The sequence below is a fragment of the Zasmidium cellare genome (genome assembly GCF_010093935.1).
Source record: "Zasmidium cellare ATCC 36951 unplaced genomic scaffold M409scaffold_4, whole genome shotgun sequence".
NCBI classification, from domain to species: domain Eukaryota; kingdom Fungi; phylum Ascomycota; class Dothideomycetes; order Mycosphaerellales; family Mycosphaerellaceae; genus Zasmidium; species Zasmidium cellare.
This window is the reverse complement of record NW_022986948.1, coordinates 90,624-108,000: the sequence shown is the minus strand read 5'-3', so window position 1 is coordinate 108,000 and position 17,377 is coordinate 90,624. Positions and strand designations below refer to the sequence as shown.

Below are 17,377 nucleotides of genomic sequence, written 5' to 3'. Positions count from 1 at the left end.
GCCGCAGGAACTACACGACCGTGTCTGCAGATTCTGCGATGTGGCGACATTGAAGGTTGTTCAGCTCTTCTTCGACCCATCTTGAAGACTTCGCTAATACCCAAAATGCAGTCTCTCCGCCTCACCACCAAGAGAATCAGCTCCTCCGCCACCAAAGCCCTCTTCAAACACGTCGAAGTGAAGCCGACAGAAGAAAGCTGCCGGAAATGTCTCAACCTCATGGAAGATCGAGAACTCAGTCGTCAAGTCACCAGCATCGCCTTCCACACCTCTCTCAGCCCTGGCTCTTCGTACGGAGATGAAGACGAATACGCGGGTTTGATTCGAGGCCAAAAGGGCGGCCGTCGCCACATCGACGTCTTCTACGAAGCTCTTTCCAACCTCAGCAAGTTCGAGAAACTCAAGCACATCTCAATCAACTTCGCCGAGCGCTGTATCGCGGGTGGCGATTGGATCAATGAGGCCCCCGAGGATATCACGGTTCGATCGAGGGTGCTGAGGGCTTTGACGGAGGACACGGAGTACCCAGAGAAGCTGCACAGTCTGTCGATTCGGAACTTGCAGGATCTCCTGCCGGATGTGATTGCGGAGTCTGGAGGGTGGAAGAAATTGTTAGGCAAGCTCGATTCTTTGGGTCTTTGGATCACGAACGAGGGCGATGAGGCGGCGCCGGAGAGTAATATGGAGTATAAGGAGTTGCACGAATTCTACCGTACGGAGCTGAAGAGAAAGATCCTCGTGCCGGTGAGGGAGCAGTTGAAAGAGCTGAAGTTGTACTCGAACGAGGTCTACTGGGGCCATTATCCTCACTTCGACCTCCAAGATCCCGACATGCACTTCCCCAAACTGGAGACCCTCGCCATAGGCAAGCTGGCCTTCGTGCACGACTGGCAAGTCGACTGGATCCTCTCACACGGGGCCACGCTCAAAGGTCTCATCATAGACGACTGCCCCATCCTGATCGCCGGCCGGGAATTCCAGAAAATGGACAATGCCTACTCCCGCCGCGCGAACAGCATCTCCACCGACGACGACCAAGTCTGCTGGACCAACCCCGTCCGCTGGCACACCCTGTTCCGGCGGTTCAAATACGGCCTACCTCACCTCCGCCACTTCGCCATCCGCACGACGGCCTCCCACTGGGTCGAGCGACCCGACAGCCAAGACGTTGACTCCTTCCGCGATACCTTCGCCCTCGAGAACAATTTGCAAGTCAGCCGCTACTGCCTCTTCGACGCGGGCATTGGGCCCAGTCAAGTCGTCGACATTAGCTATCCGCAGAAGTACGAGAAGGACTGGGATACGTACCCGGGGGCGGAGAGAATGGCGGCTTTCGATCATGGTTGGGAGGACGAGATGGACGAAATGGCGGAGGAGCAGAAGAAGGAGTTTGTCGACGGGGCAAAGTTTCCAGATTGCTGGAGCGAGGACTGGGAGGCTTTGGGGGAGTTGATGGCGGTTGTCGAGGGGAGGAAGTAGATGAGAAGAGGTTGTGGAGGCTTTCTGGTTCTACAGCATACACAACCCTCCGTTCGCACAGGTGACATTCCCCGTCACCCACTTCGCAGAAGGATCACACAGGAACGCCACGATAGGGAAAATATCGTCCACATATCCGATTCGGTCTCCTGCGAGCGTCATGGCTGCGATTTGCTTCTCCGCGGCGGGGATGTCGAGGCCTTTGGCGGTGTTCCACCTGTGACAGTAGATGTAAGCAGAAAGGCATAAGAAAAAGTCGTAGTGAAGAGACGCACATATCCGTCGAAACTGGCCCAGGATTAACCGCATTCGCAGTCCCCTCCAGACTCCTCCCCAACTCCATGGCCATGGACCTCGTAATCGACTCCAGGGCCGCTTTGGAGGCCCCATAGGCGTAATTGAACGGTACAGCTGTCATACACACTGATCAGCACACCTCTTGTAGGCTAGGAACGATCCAACATCAAACTCACCTGTCCTCGCGGCAATACTACTAACATTCACAATCCTCACGCCCCTCCTCAAATGCGGCCGACAGACTTTATACAGCAACAAGGGCAACAACACGTTTGTGTGCATGATCCTGTCGAACGCCTCTGTATCGAGCGCGTCGAGGGGGGTCATCTCGCCGTCCGCCGCGTTGTTCACGATGATATCGATCCCGCCGCCGTCGGGGAAGAAGTTCTGGGCTTCACGGAGGATTTTCTCGGCGGTGGGTTGTGCCGTGCGGCAGTTTGCTTGGATGGCGTGCGCTTTGGCGGACGGGGTTTGGGAGGCGATGAGGGAGAGGGTTTTGTTGGCGCCGGTGGCGGAGGCGTTGTAGGTTATTAGGATGTTTGCCCCGCGTTTGGCGAGTTCGAGGGCGATGGCTTGGCCGATGCCTTTTGGGGGGTTGGTTTATTAGTTGGGTTTGGGGGGAGCTTTTGGTGTTGAGAAGAGGGTACCTCGCGAACCGCCCGTGACGATGGTGTTTTTGCCTTTCAGTGGTGTTGGATCCATGGCGTGTTGTTTTGATCAGGGTTGACAGTGACGTCCAGTCCGGAAAGCAACAGAACGTCTTCAGTATATATCTATCGTCGTGGAGCTCGCCGGCAATGTGCTTCCTAGGGGTCCGTCATATTTCGCATTCTCGTACACCAGACCTACACGTGTAACTTTGTTTCCTGGGCGGTTTCTTTGACGCACTGGGGTTGGCATGCCGGAATTTCCGGTGGTCAGGATGAATGCGTTAGGTTAAGACACTTGAGAGCCTAATGCGGTAGGTAGTCTGCCCAGGGACAAGGGTACGTTAGGCCCTGAGTCCCTGACACCTTGCAACTTCCATGTCGGAACGTGTCCCTGTCGACGCTTTGAGTTGAGTCAAACTATCGGTCTCGTGCGTAAGTATGCTTCATCGAAATGGCGCCACGGAATCCACGGTTGTGTAGACTTTCAAGCCTGCTACACTGACCGTAGCGTCTTGACGATATCAGCAAGGTGACCGATCAAAGGACCTCCTACCAGAACATCAGAAGTAGCGTCCAGGTCCATGATTGTCGATCCGATGGCACAGCCTCCGTGGCAAACGTCCAGAGTTCTCAAGATCCAGTCCGCAAAGCAAGAAGTCTGCAGACCGTGAAAGTTGGTGATATTTCTGCAGACGAGCCACACGCAGATGAACCCCATGGTGAACGGGGCCGTAGCACAGGATCCTGTCGAGTGGGCGTATGGCCATGCCATGAGAATATTGTTGGCCAGCTGTAGCTCTTCGGCGGTGGTGCCGGTGTCTTGCCAGAGACCTGTCTTGAGGAATGTCTGTAGCGTGTTGTATATTCTGGTTGCAACGATGCGGCTCTGCCAGTACAGAACCACTGCAGTCATCTCTCTGGCGGAGGCAAAGGCCATAGCAGTGGGAATGTAAGTTGCGGTTCCCATGTCTGTGTTCGGGGAGAAGACTTTGGTGCGGTTCAAGATCCAACTTTCTGCGGCTGATTCCCGACATTCATAGATGGACTTAGATAGTGCCATTGCTTGCTGCGGAGTATCTGAACTGTACTTCCCACGCAGATGGCGTATCAGAGCGATGAGTCTCGGCAGTCTCACAGACAATTGATGACTGCACACATTCAAGGCTCGAAGGTCGGATGTCATAGGATGAAGATCTGCAGGTTCGGCCACAAGCCAGTGATCAACTTCGAAAGGCGAGGGAGTCCCTTGGAAGCAAGGAATAGCAAACGTCGAGCAAGCAGCGAGGGTCATAGATGCTCGGGCAATCTCACTTCCGGCGGCTGACGGGGCGCTACAAAGCAGCAAGTTGCTGATTCCATTCCAGTGCGTGAAGAACTCAAGGGCGGTTTGGCTTTTCGAACGCATGTCGTCCCGTGAGAGTACATCTACGATCCCAAGTAGGCTGACGGTGCCGATGAGAGTGTCTAGTCCACTTCTTCCATTCCAGGCGCTGAGTTCTTTCCGAACAAGGCCAACTGACTAGGCGTATTTGTTTCGTGCTGAGGTAGTTGGAATAATCGTGTTACTGCCACACCCAGAGCCCATTGATAAGTGGATCAAAGCTTCCGCAGCCTTATCTAGCATTTCACTCTCGCCTATTCGGCTTGGAAGATACACGATCGGAGTGGAATCCATTCCAAGCCTTTCTATGCACTTGATCAAGCGTGAGACACGGGTGTCGACCGCATTGTTTGGCTGGCTGAAGGGAATCAGTCCTTCTGGGTTGATGGGATGGAGAATAGCTTGGCTATTTGTCGCTTTGCTGCGGTCGTGGTCATGGCCATTGGAGAGTCCATCATGATGTCTTGCTCTGCCAATGCGTTTGAAGGAGCACTAAATTTATCAGATCAATTCACTATGCCAAAGCAAGTATAAAAGAGTTCCATACCTTGCATTTGCCGATATGATATGGGCACACGCTGTTAAAGCGACCTTCCATGATCAGAATCGAGGAAAATCGGCGGTCTAGGCGTGGTCATCATCAGGAAAGCCTCACGCCGTATGATAGAGCGCATCGTCTCGAGCTGGGTCGATATGCGGTGGAGAGGTCATTCAGCTGGTGTAGTGTAGATGGAAAGAGCCCTCGGCGTTCACATGCAGGAGGAGCTGGAAACATTCGCTCAAAACTTCCCATCTGAGTCTAGAGTTTCTTTGGGCGCGAACCTTGGATCTCCATTTTGTTGATTCCGCCAGACAAGATTCAACTTCAGGCCTGACCAGACATTGGGTATAGTCCAGCGCCTTTATCCTGTAAGTCTCGCATGATCAATGCAACTCACGTCAAAGAGACGGTCGCTTGGCCGCGGCAAAGGCTAAATGACTTCGCAATCTCATATGGTGCCAATATGGCATTGCCTCCGCAATAGCAACTGCATGTTTCGCAAAGAACCACCTGTGAAGTATCTAGAAAGCCCGCAATTTGGTCGTAAGCAACTTGAAAACTGCAGCCATGTCCTCTTCGCCCAAATGTCAGACACGAGACAGCTGAGCATTTGTTAGTGCCTTCAAATCAGTTTCCACGAGAGACTTCACATACCCACCAACCTTACTACAGGTACCCTTGATCTTTGAAAGCCCTTCTCAAAATCTCTCTAATCACATCCTGCTTCCTCTGGTTATAGTCAATGGTCACCCCGCCGGCATCTCTCGTCTCCTTGGCGGACTCCTCCTTGACGTTGTAATACAACAATCTATCACTTTCGTCCTTCAACAACCACTCCCTGAAAATTCTATGCCTTTGGACTTCAGGACAGTTCGGACCCCACACATGCAAGTTCGCCGATTGCGGTTCAAACCCAGCGAAGAACCGGTGCTCGTGCCAACCCGGTTCTCTGATCAGAAACTGAAACCCTGCGTTCTCCAAGGCCGCGACGTAGGAGTCTTCGTCCGTGGGGTCGGGTACGACCAAATCGATATCAATGACATCCTTGGCCGGCAGACCTGGTATGGAGGTTGAGCCACAATGGTTGACTTCCAACGCAAGAGGTCCCAGAGCAGCAGTAATGCGGTCTTTGAAGATAGCGAAGACCGAAGGCCACGATGGGTTGGGAGCCACAATCTCCAATGGCTGTGTGATTCTACGATGTGCAATGCGTTGCCACGCGGTGGGGTCGTATACGTAGTCTTTCAGAATGGCCTCGGCCGGGATAGCAGACGATGACATGTTGTGCGTTGTTGCTTTGGGTGCTGTCAGAGTGGGCGTGACGATAGCATAAATCAACAATTGGAGAACATGAACTATCTTGCAGACTTTTCTGAGGACCTTGAAGCGATGTTAGCGATGAGTCATCTTCAAGGTTCCGTATAGGTTCGCTCGACTCAGCTCGCTTCCCAGCTTTGGGTTGTTATTGCAAGTATACAACCTTGCGGTGGCATTATTTTTTCATGGAAGAGCCCTCACCGCCAGGATATGGACTTGGCCAGATCGGGACTCCGCAAGGTAGCGCAAGGCATCAACAATTGGGACACCGAGTGACATGATAGCTCCGTCCGGCTCCAGCACAATCTTCGCGTTTCGGGATGTTGTGTCGAACCACAACAGCTGACCAGGTCATCTCAATCGTAGTCTTTAGATTCGACAAGCTCGCGTAGCTCAAAGTCGTATCGAGCCTTGTCCGGGATTGTCTGCCTTTGTCAGTCTTCCGTCTCCACGAGTTGAGCAACATTAACCTATATAGAAAATTTGGAACGCTTATCTCCTACATTCGGCCACAGGCAATTGAGAATTAGCCATCCCGTCCGCTCTGGCATATACAAGCAATTGACCGCCTGATTAGTACTACGGTGGGTGACCACGTGGGAATACCGGGTGCCGAATGTTTCGTACCTTTTGGTCCGCAATCTGATCATTATTTTTGCTGGGCTCTCAGCGAATTTTAAATTCAGCCATCTCTTCGGCACCGTAAAAACGTTTTGCCGATCGCTAGCGTGCGTTTAGTGGAGCTCCCGACCGCACCTCACCTTTTTCTGGACCAGCACATCGAGAATCCCACGACGTCCAACCCGTCTGCCGGATCGCTGCAGAAGACCTACTGTACTTCTGGGCTTGCAGCATCCTGAGCTTTCTTTTTGTTCGATCGACATTGACTTAGGCGATAGGAGTCTGGAGTCTATGACAGCTCTTGCTCTGCGGTTCTTGCTTCGCTCGAAAACACAAGCTTGCCAGATCCTCCTTCAACTATTTCAGCCTTCCCCGCAAGGGTTGTGAAGGGTCTCTTTCGAATGGTTCCGAGGCTAATATAGCTCTGTAGTGAATGTGGCGCTGCATGTCATGCTTCCGCCTTTCTGGTGTTATGTGATGAGGGGCACCCTTCGAGCGCACAAGACCGCCGACGTCAAATCTTCGTAGCTTTGATGATCGATGATGAGAAGGCTGAACTGACAGAATGCGTGTGAAGAATACACATGCCTGACACCGTGTGGCGTGAGACTGGGTCGGCTGCATTTGAGCTGTCAACGACGTTTTTCCTTACGCTCAGCGAGGTCAGAGGGCGCTGTGACTGGAAGACACCTGCACGTGCAAGCTGTGCCATGAGAGCCACTCGCCCTACCTATAAAGGCTGCTTAGCTCTGAGTGGTCAATGCATGCGCCAGATCGCTCTTCCGACGAGTTACAACAGCTACCTTAGCCACAGACACGCGATGTACTCACATCAATCGATGATCTCACATCTGCTTCAGAATCGACAAAACATCGAAAAAAACCGCCGAAGAAGTTGGCGGTACCCCAAAACTCCTTCACTCACCCAAATGCCCTGCGTCCGCTCATACAACCACAATGCCGACAACAAGGCTCAGCTAGCCACTTGCCAATCGAGGACGATTGCGTGCAGATCAATGCAGGAAGCGATACCTGCGAGGCTTTGGGACCGTTTCCTTCCATCATCGCCATGTGAAGCAAATTCGTACAATACCTACAGCGCCTCGGCCAAACAACGCGTCAATCGCTCACTGAACACTGTGCATGGCCACTTTGCTAACACAATCGCCTTTCTGGGCGATGTTGCATGCACAGAATGTGGTGACAGGATCTGGGATACTCTGTGGCTAAGACATGAACGCGCCAAAGTGTAGGCAGTGGCAACAAGTTATGCCCGGCTACCACTGCGTCGAAGAGAACGGTGGCGTACGATCCGGTACGCTACGCCAGCAATCAACCTACCTCGCTTGGCTGTAGGATCCTGCCATAATCTCGGTTGACGCTTATGCCGATCAAGGTATGCTTGCGTCGCTATCGCTTTGTACCCGTGAAAAATGTCATCTTTTGCGGTTCGAATGCCATAGGATGCCTCTATGCCCGCCGAATCTCATAAATGCAATCAGGTACGAGGTGTCTCGTTGACAATGGCACTCATGTACGCGATTTGGAGGTCCAGCCCTCGTAGCCCTGAGTAGTCAGTGACCCGATTGGCATTAGTTCGACGCCTAAAAGATCTAGTGGATTGCCTGGGACTCAATCTCAAATCACCTAAACTCAAGCGCCACATTCGCCGCTATACAAGAGGCTTGCTCAAGAGCCGTATGTACCGGGCTTTCTCTCCGAACCCCTGTCTGCTTTAACCCGACCACTTTTTAAAGCCTCGACAGGCGACCCACTGCTCACATAGTGCTCGCATCGATCGTTGCCACGATCCAACATTCACAGCAGAGTATTCCTCGAGAACCGATCTCAGTCACGAAACAATATCCACCATTCCATCGAAAGTACCCACCGGCTCTCGCCTTTGGCCTATGGCACCCATCGCACCACGACTTCCGCTGCTCACCGTCGCCAGCGAAATGCGTCTGCCCTGAGAATGTCATCACAGGACGCGCGAGAGACTCTACCATCATGGAATGTATTACGATCGAGCGAAGCTCAGCGGTGCTGCAAACTACAGCCGTATAGAATGAGCGAGGAATTCCACAAAGCTGCGACGTGGCCGGGACGTTTGGAGATCTAAGAGCTTCGGGCACATCCTACATACATCACCATAATTCGCGCATGGTTTGCAACGAACCCCCTGAGACCAGTCATCCCTGCCCCTGTCCAGATGTGCGATACCACTCGTTACCGGGCCCGCTCGTTCGCGTGTTACCACCGAGTCGTATCTCCCACCCTGTCACGCGACTCTCGCCCGGCTGTCGTGGGTGCTTCTCCACGTCTGGGCAAACCCCATGTTCTATTGGGACATCTGTCGCGATTGGCATGTGCGCTGTTGGCCAATACGACGGAGGGCTTCTTGCAATAGCTTCTTCGCACATGTCGCGCAAGATGCGGAAGTGACCGCATTTCGTCCACGTTATCAAGTTGGCGTAGCACATTGTGTCTTCGCGAGCGCGGATAGCGACGGCTAGGCTTGAACTCCCGTGAGCCTGCTTCCAATCTCTTTCATTGAGTCTGGACAGTCTCTGGTGTTGTTGAGCGCTGTTCAACGACCTCGTCAGCTTGAGGCCCACATTATAGCACAATTGCTGACCTCGAGCAATCGCGTATTGTCGTTCCTTGTCTTGCCGCCAGGTCGAGGCAACTCTACGCTGTGAACAGGGTGCTTGCACACACAGCGACTGATGAGTATACTTTTGCTGTCGCAGTCGAAACCTCCCAACAGCAGTGCTCTGCCGACTAACAGTAGTAGCTAAGCGCACCGGCATATGCGCGTCTCACACCGGAGTCAACCCGAATGGCTTCAGCTCCACCTGAGTGCAGACTGATGGTGATCCTACCACTTCTCATGGTGGTGCGCCGTTGGTCCGCAAAGATTTTCGTGCATCCAGATTTGCATAACAAGACCTAGATTGTGGAACCTTCATACTAACAGATTTCAACCGCAAATTAAATGATAGTCTCGACTCGCAGGTAGACTCCTGGACAAGAAATTCATTGTGAGAATAATGCAGGCTTGACGTTGCGTTCAGGTTATCATATGTTCAGCCAGCTCGTATTCATCTTCATCGGAATACCTATCTTCAAGTTCAATGGGTGAAGATGCATCGCATTCATGAATATCCTGAAAATTTGTCCCAGCGATGTCGCCGGATCTGTAGACCGGGAAGGGATTACGGTGAGAAGGTTTGTGTGTGAATATGTTCTCTTTAGAGCCTTGAGATTCAGCTTCAGCATCAGCGTCGCGAACTTCGTTAACACATGCAAGCACATTTGAGTATTCTTCGACATTTCTGTTCCAAAAGTGACTTTGAGTACGCGCGCTCTTTGCCCTTGAGAATGTTTACGGCGAGCTATCATCTGGATGTTGTCTCTACTCACTACAAGTTGCGACACTTTTTTGTGATCGACGAGGCTTAGGCGAAGACATTTTATCCACGCTCTACGCATTGATCTCATCGCTTCCGCCCATCACTGTCGGGCAATACAGAAGGACACATGATGCTGGATCATGTGGCCTGCCTCGATTGCCCGAGAAGCTAGCATGGTGATCACACGGGTGCCGACGCCCCTGGTGGCCGAGAGGTCATACCCCTACGGAGCAATACTAATGCAACTCGTCGTCCACCATGGACTTTGCCTGTCGATAATACGGACAGCTGTTGCACCATCTCAAATGACGTCCATCCTCATACATCAGGGGCAGTCTACAGGCCGTTAAAGAGGGCCATCGCAAATATTGCAGATCTGGCAGAACACATCAGCTTTTGCTTTACAAGAAGAGTGCTCCAAACATACAGTAGGAGCGTCCAGCTCATGTAGGAGGTACTGGCACCCGAATCGCCACCGCTGCCTCCAGTACTATTGGAACTGCTGGTCTCATTTGCGCTGCCTGATCCATTGTCGTCGCTTGAAGTCGTATTGCTGGAAGTCGTATTGCCTGTGGAAGTGGAAGTGTTGCCGGCCGCGTCGTTCCTCAGAGTCGCCTGCAGACAGCCCACCGTCTCATTCGTTGCAGGATTGTTGAGGATGAATTGGAAATACGCTTTGGGATCAGACTCGGTGTAGACGTCGTCTGGGATGTCGTTGAAACCGTCTTGTGGCACGGTCTGGTCAGACACGAGAGCTAGTTGACCTGCACTTGCTGGACAGAAGCCGGCGGACTGAGTCGACAAGCACGGGTCTATAGTAGACTTGAATCTTCGTATCGAGTCCACGGAGATGACAAAGTCGATGGTCGCATTGCCCGAATAAGTGCTGGTACCAAAAAGGGAATATGCGATCGTGCGGTTGTCTGGCGTGATCGCAACATCAAAGGTCGTAGCCGTGAGTTGGCTGTCTTCTCCGCAAGTGCTGAAAGAGTCGGAGACAAGTGCTCGCTGGGCACTTGAGAAAGAGGCGTATAGGGCGGCTGCCAACCCGACTGTTCGCATGGTGAGAGACATAGTGTGGATGAATGAAGAGCCAGCTTGACAGGGGTTGATCCTGCTTGAAGGAAGCCGATGTATTTATCTGGTTGAAAAGGAGGTTCAACCAAGCCGCGAAGGATCCCACAAGCGCATTCCGGGCGAAACTAGGGAGCGCCTCTCCCAGAAATGGTTGTGGCGTCAGTGCGGCTGAAGCTGCCGATTGAAGCGCATACCTATACTGTACAATGCTCTTCAGCTATATAGCGGTGAATTATCCAAGGCAAGATCTGTCAACAAAGATGGGCTACCTGTGGTGGTGTTGTTTTGGCTATAGAACCCAGCTACCGGAAAGGGAGGGGTTGGTCTTACTAAGATATTATGTAATTAATGCACTAGAACTAGATAGTGGCATAATGTGGGGCGGGTGACTTCACTTCGACTTCGTCTCCCAATTTCAACGCAGCCTGGCCAATGCATCGCTGTCACAACTCCTATGGGGGCTGCTCCAGGCACCAGTCGTACTCATATTGAGTACGCGCCAGCTTTTACACCGGTCTCCTTTTTCAAACACTTGCCATGGCGAACGGCAGTATGCTTTCTAGTTTGAGAGATCTCTTCAGTGGGTCTCGCAAGGCCCAGCATCCATCTGTCATTCCTATTCTCGGCCAATTTGCAACGACTGCCCACGTCTTGCAAATTGTACCAGAGACCGGTCTTTTGGAGCTTATCATTCCCATGAGAGCCCTGAGACCACGATTTTCGCCAATCATGTCGCAACAGAGCAGTCTCGATATCAGCTTGCCTCCGTCACACTGAACATTGGCGACGGCGAACATCCCAGTCACTTTCTTGACGATGTCGCCGCCTGCGCGAATAGATGGCTTTGCGAGTACCGAAAAGAGATGCCGCAGGAAGATACTGCTTGTGCTCTCGAGGACTCTTTGCGCTCTGCTGTACTTGATGTCACCCGCGAGAGGTCGAGCAGGAGGAAGTCGAGCAACGCTACTCAGCAATTTCCTGTTTTTGTGGTTCGAATAAATCGAACAAGCCCTGGGAAAATCGAGACTGATGCCGAGCTCACGAGCTTTCCACCTTGAGTGTCACAACTCTTGCACTGAGACCACTCTTTTGATGCAATTTAGCTCGACTACATCGAGACTGGAAAGTCGCCTCGGCGACCAGATGCCGCCAAAGACATTTGCAGCAGCGAGCGGCGTCCCTCTTTTTAAAGGGCGAGATTGATGAAAGCATCAATCGTCTTGGTACCTGTACCATCCTTCAGGCAGGGGATCGCCGACGAAAATGCCGCAAAGAGACTGTGTCCTCGCCCACGACTGCCACCTGCCTCGCCATATCTTCTTGATACGGATCGTTTGTTCGCTGCTCCATTCGGTCATTCGGACTGCGTGTCGATACAATAAGTCGTTCGAACCAGAATGTCGACCTTGCAGACGGTACCACGACGCGACGCACACTTGTATCGGGAGAAGCATGTTCAGAGCAGTGAGCGGCTGCGAAGGCCCTGGCCTCATAGCGTAATCGATAGACATAGCTAATGACGTCGCCGCCGAAATCTCCCCTTGCTCGGCATCTGACACGTCCCGGTCAGGAAAGAAGACTCCGCTGACTTTGTGAGCTGTCATCACCGCCTGAACTATGCTGCAGATAAGGAGTCGGTATAAGAAGTATCTGGTAGCAAGTTGGAAGGCTTCTATTGAATCGAATTCCATCGCCATGCCTAACGGAGAGGTATATCGTTCCTCCAGGCGATCGATAACGGAGCTGTTAGCTTCAACAACGTCTTGGATCCAGAAGTCCGCCTCTGTGGTATACAGCTGTTCGGCTAGCTCAACAACATCTGTCATGAGCTCGAGGTCATCTGGATTTTCCCGTAATGTTCTCACTCCGAGAACGAGTCGCGGAAGTTTGATGAGAAGCTCTTCGACCAAGCACAAAGCTTTGCTTACGTCTGGAGGCCCATCGAGAGAGACGTGTGGCCTAACGACATTTTCGAGGGGAGAGACCTGGCCCCAGAGGATGGACGAGATAATCTTCCAGTCCATCAGCAGCCGATCAACACACATCAGAAGCTTCTCTCACCTCATCGACGCATATCATGCTGACGATACTCTGGACCACCTGATTCTTGGTTTGAGTCGCCAAGTTTCCTTCGAGCAGCTTACGAGCTCCTAATAGATGAGGAATATGCCGCCAAGACCCGTGCTCGATAAAGCGCTGCGCCGATTGTCAGAATCGGACCTCCTTGAGTGAGCTACGAACTTACTTCTGCAGACCAATGCAGCATCACTGCCACAAGCAGTCTCTGCTTCTGTTCGTCACTCGTACAAGACTCTATGTCCGATTGCAGGCTCTTGATGGCCATTATCCCGGTCTGTCTCACTCGCCTAAGGCTATGCTGATCATGTCCACTTTGGAATGTGAGCATGCTTTCGAGGGCGTATTGGGACGCGAGTTCCAAGGATGCGTTATCGCCAGGATTGGAAGACCATGCGAACTTTACCCAGATGCCAAAAGGGTTGAGCTGCAGAGCTTTATAGCCAAACACAGACACTCCTCTCGCAACGTGCTCGGTCTGGGGGCATAGCAGAGGAGGCGGCAGTGAAAGCAGCCTTGCCGAATCGAATGTCAGGGATTCCCCTTCGCCCACGGCAGCTCTCTTGTGGCGCTTGCACTTCAGCCTTGCCCCTTTTGTGGCGGTGCGAACTGGTATGTCTATATCACCTATGAGGATATCGCTTGTCTTCGGCTGAATATCGTCCTGCGAGACGAATGTTGAATCCACGACTGGATAACGGCATGGCCGGCGTTTGATGCTACACGCAGAGCAAACCGGCCGTCTCTCGTCACACTGAATCTGCCTGAGCCCCGCGAAATACAATGTGAAGCACTCTTGGCATGCATACCTTGATCTTCCGCCTTCTACACGTCTCGCATTTTCCATGTTTGGTCATCGCGCCGTACCTGTGCTTGCAGGTGTGTGTCTGTTCTGGTAAGCGTTGCGCCAGATGGCATCCAGGTCGCATTCCTTGGGGTCTTGGAAGGACATGGTCATATATAAAGTGGCTGCCCACATCTATCGGCTCGCACACGCAGGCTGCAGACTACTGGAGCTGAAGAGCAGGCGGAGTTTTCCAATCCTTAGGAGAGCTCCGTAGCGCACTTTCGGGACCAAAATGCGAGAAATAGCTCGGTGCAGCTTTACGATTGACGACTTTCAGCAACCACGGTTCTGTCGCCAACACGTCGTGTTAGACATAAACTCTCGACCGCCTCCGTCACCTAGCCACGGCAGTTGACGGCTGCCTCATTTTCCGGACCAGGCTGCCATTCTTGGAACGCCTCAAGGGAGCTACAACCTTTCCCTTTGTCATCAGCTGAAAACATGACCTCCCGCTGCGCTCTCGATTCCGGATCAAGTTACAACACGCGGCAATTTGTACTCTGCTGAAAGCTGACTCACAAGCCTGAATATGCACGAAGCCGATCGGTGTTTAGATCTAGCCAATTTTCGCCCTCCAGGACCGACGGTGAAGAACTTTACGGAGGCTGAGTGGCTGCATCGCTGTCATGTATAGATCGGCAGGAGCGACGGGCATATACGCTCTCGGTGTCTGCCAAAATTGCCGTCTTCGACTATGGAGCTGTCAGTCCAATGCTTTCTACCACAAAGTTCGTGATCATGCCGTTGCAAGAGGCAATTTGGCGACTCTCGGCACCATCGACTCACTTATGTTGCATTGCCCGCGCACATACTCCAGAACATTGGTAATCCAATAACCCAGGCTACCTGTATCCAACCTCTCCCTGAATTTGCCATCGTAGATAACGGCCAGATAACTTTCAGCAGATCGGTCAGCTTGGTCACTGTGGTCTTGACAGCGGCTTGGCAGATTACTCGATGAGCCTGATGGTAGACAACGACGTTGTGGTGGGCATCAGCACATTGCAAGATGAATGCTACGCGTGGAACGGTCAGCATGGAGGCAGCATGCTACGAGAAATTGCTGCCGGCAGGGTCTTCTCGTCTTCTGGACCGAATTGGAGACCTATGTGCCTTTGAAAGATGACTGAAGCCATGAGAAGAGGAAACACTTCGCAGCCGCCGAAACCTTGGGTTGCTTCGACCTGCATAGGATGGGCCCTCTAACTCGGCATCATATCAAGAATCAATACTCCAAGAGGACCACTGTGAGATGGTGTGTCTCCAGCCACAAGCAGTACCAAGAGGAGATCGACAGCAGTGCTCAGGCATTCTGCAGCAAAGCATCAGACCACTATGCAGCCACGCCACTGCGTGTATGAAGCAGAACGTAGCAGTCATCGCAGTCACAGAACGAATATAGAGAGTGGTTTGGAGCTCAAGATCTAGTGAACGCAAGTCCAGCGAGGAGTACGACGCCTGGACCCTTACAGTAGACATCCATGACGTTGCCTGCATGACGAACGCATCATTATCTCCGGAAGGATTATGCGATATAAATGTTGGTTGAGAATATCAGCGTCAAGTCACGTCCAGAACACAATGATATCCGCAAGAAGCCTCGCCAGCCTTGCGTTGGCTATCCCTGCGCTAGCGATACCGCCGCCAGACTTTGGCTTCCCAGAAGCGCCAAACGACACGGCGCTCGCGGTCCGATTCCAGAACCCAAATGTTCTCGTCCAAGAAGCAGCGCTCTATGGCATTGGCATCACACAGAATGCCCCATCCCTAAGCGTCAACACAAGCGACTACCAGTCCCTCGCCGACTACAATGGGAACTATACTGTTCTGATGGTGGACCCAGATGCTTCCTACCCACAGAATCCCAACCGACGTTTTATCCTTCACTGGATGCAGGCGAACTTAGCGCAGTCCAGTAACGCTACCAGCAACGCTACCCTTGGAGGCCGTGCACTGCAGAATTCGACTGCACCGGTCGTTCCGTACATGCGGCCATCCCCACCTACCAACTCGAGTGCCCACCGGTACATTATTTACGCATTCCAGCAGCCATCGAACTTCTCGGTGCCTCCGCAGTGGTCTGGGCTATCAGGGATGAACAGGACAAATTTCAACCTGACCAACTTCATCTCTGATGCCAGACTCGGCACACCGGCAGCGGCGAACTACTTCTACGTCTCGAATCAGACTTCCGTGCCCGCGAACTTCACAGCTGCACCTGGAGGGAGTTACCCAGGCGGTAACGGAGACGCTGTAACGTCTGGCGATCCTTACAGTCAGTCTACAACATCAACCTCGTCAGGGGCTAGCTCTTCGGCAGCCACTTTTACAGGAACCTCCTCTTCAGCAGGCACTACATCAGGAGCCCCTCCAGTAGGAGCCGGTGCGTCGGGGACTAGTCCTGCAGGGACTACTGGCTCCAGCAGTTCTACGAGCAGTGCAGCTGCTGCAGCGATGATCACAGGGGCTGGGAGTCTCTTGGGTGCAGGCATCGTTGGTATGGCGGCCTTTTTGTAGTTTTTTGCCGTGGTGTCATCCTTTGATCAGTATGAGATGAGGCTAGTGTAGGAGTTGATTGATCATAGCTTCAGATAATAACAACCATTCGCTAATGTGCACCGAAAAAGCCACCGCTCATTTCATCATCACAAGCATTGCACAGGAGACCGAAGTGAAGTCGCGAAAAGAGTACCGTTCAAATAAAGTTATCTGATCAAGCCCCTATTCCGGCCTCCTCGCATGTATGAACACATGCGGTTCGGGCCTCGTCTCCTCCTCAGCACAAATCCCAGCATCCTTAGCCCTGGGATGAAACGACTCCTCTTCATGATGCTCGACAACAAACCCAGCCGCCCGAACAGCATCCAAAAGTTTCGGCGTATCCAGACTAGACGAGATGATATCTCGGGCCATCCACCTCGTCGGCCAGTGCTCCTTGTCGACCGGCACAGTGCCGAAGACCAGAAGCCCGCCTGGTCTGAGCCATTTGAATGCGGTTGGGAAGAAGTCCCGGATATCTTGCTGAGACATGCCGATTAAGTGGCTGAAGTACGCGATCTCCGCATCGTATGGCAGCTCAGACGGAGAAGGTTCCCACGCTCTCGAGTCGGAGACATAGAACGTGCCATCAGGGACTTGAGCCCGGGCACTCTCGATCATAGCCGGAGCGGCGTCGACGCCGGTGACTTTATGGCCTGCTTTGACGAGCATCTCGCAAGCTGGTCTGCCCGTGCCGCAGCCGATGTCAACTACTTTAGATCCTTGTGGCAGCTGGGAGATCAGGAGCTTGAGTGAGCGGATGTGGGCTGGAGCATGGTATCCAAAGGCGTCTTGATATGCCGGTCCGATGTTCTGGAAGAGGTCCTCGGCGGTGCGGTATGGGTCTGCGGCATTTGATGAAGAGACCTTTTGGGCCGACATGGTATGCTTCGAACTCTCAGCTAACGAGAAGGGTTGTCTTAGGTGACTTAGAAGTCTCCAATGGTCTCAGAGAAGGTAGCAATCATCGAGCTTTCTCACAGCAATGAAGTGGTTGCTGAGGTACAAAATATCTGTGTCAGCTTATAGCTGTGCCGCGATGACCAAAGTATACAGAAGTCCCCACTGGAGATCAGTTGTTAGTTTTCCACTAAAGGAAGCCTAGCGGCGAGATGGTTTCCTAGTATGGCATCTACA

At 52.6% G+C, this 17,377-nt stretch overlaps 8 protein-coding genes across 8 annotated transcripts; 2 read left to right on the top strand and 6 right to left on the bottom strand.

The window, feature by feature from the left end:
• Window positions 1-105: 105 nt before the first annotated feature.
• On the top strand, window positions 106-1,479 carry M409DRAFT_17869 (uncharacterized protein; the record flags this gene model as incomplete). The annotated part of the gene is made up of 1 exon (XM_033804256.1): window positions 106-1,479. One exon carries the CDS (start codon window positions 106-108, stop codon window positions 1,477-1,479), a length of 1,374 nt encoding a protein of 457 aa, XP_033672522.1.
• Window positions 1,480-1,509: 30 nt separating this feature from the next.
• M409DRAFT_17868 (uncharacterized protein) lies at window positions 1,510-2,478 on the bottom strand (the record flags this gene model as incomplete). Its single annotated transcript, XM_033804255.1, has 4 exons — window positions 1,510-1,696; window positions 1,755-1,890; window positions 1,953-2,360; window positions 2,424-2,478. 4 exons carry the CDS (start codon window positions 2,476-2,478, stop codon window positions 1,510-1,512), a joined length of 786 nt encoding a protein of 261 aa, XP_033672521.1.
• A 441-nt stretch (window positions 2,479-2,919) lies between these two features.
• Window positions 2,920-4,405, bottom strand: M409DRAFT_50303 (uncharacterized protein; the record flags this gene model as incomplete). Its single annotated transcript, XM_033811503.1, has 3 exons — window positions 2,920-3,757; window positions 3,947-4,299; window positions 4,355-4,405. The coding sequence occupies 3 exons, from the start codon at window positions 4,403-4,405 to the stop codon at window positions 2,920-2,922; spliced, it is 1,242 nt and encodes a 413-aa protein (XP_033672520.1).
• Window positions 4,406-5,014: 609 nt separating this feature from the next.
• Window positions 5,015-5,629, bottom strand: M409DRAFT_17866 (uncharacterized protein; the record flags this gene model as incomplete). The annotated part of the gene is made up of 1 exon (XM_033804254.1): window positions 5,015-5,629. The coding sequence occupies one exon, from the start codon at window positions 5,627-5,629 to the stop codon at window positions 5,015-5,017; it is 615 nt and encodes a 204-aa protein (XP_033672519.1).
• Window positions 5,630-10,038: 4,409 nt separating this feature from the next.
• Window positions 10,039-10,776, bottom strand: M409DRAFT_17865 (uncharacterized protein; the record flags this gene model as incomplete). The annotated part of the gene is made up of 2 exons (XM_033804253.1): window positions 10,039-10,078; window positions 10,130-10,776. The coding sequence occupies 2 exons, from the start codon at window positions 10,774-10,776 to the stop codon at window positions 10,039-10,041; spliced, it is 687 nt and encodes a 228-aa protein (XP_033672518.1).
• A 527-nt stretch (window positions 10,777-11,303) lies between these two features.
• On the bottom strand, window positions 11,304-13,702 carry M409DRAFT_50300 (uncharacterized protein; the record flags this gene model as incomplete). The annotated part of the gene is made up of 5 exons (XM_033811502.1): window positions 11,304-11,757; window positions 12,013-12,791; window positions 12,823-12,975; window positions 13,025-13,574; window positions 13,665-13,702. The coding sequence occupies 5 exons, from the start codon at window positions 13,700-13,702 to the stop codon at window positions 11,304-11,306; spliced, it is 1,974 nt and encodes a 657-aa protein (XP_033672517.1).
• Window positions 13,703-15,283: 1,581 nt separating this feature from the next.
• Window positions 15,284-16,219, top strand: M409DRAFT_63264 (uncharacterized protein; the record flags this gene model as incomplete). The annotated part of the gene is made up of 2 exons (XM_033815509.1): window positions 15,284-15,999; window positions 16,126-16,219. The coding sequence occupies 2 exons, from the start codon at window positions 15,284-15,286 to the stop codon at window positions 16,217-16,219; spliced, it is 810 nt and encodes a 269-aa protein (XP_033672516.1).
• Window positions 16,220-16,423: 204 nt separating this feature from the next.
• Window positions 16,424-17,122, bottom strand: M409DRAFT_17863 (uncharacterized protein; the record flags this gene model as incomplete). Its single annotated transcript, XM_033804252.1, has 1 exon — window positions 16,424-17,122. One exon carries the CDS (start codon window positions 17,120-17,122, stop codon window positions 16,424-16,426), a length of 699 nt encoding a protein of 232 aa, XP_033672515.1.
• Between the last annotated feature and the right edge of the window lie 255 nt (window positions 17,123-17,377).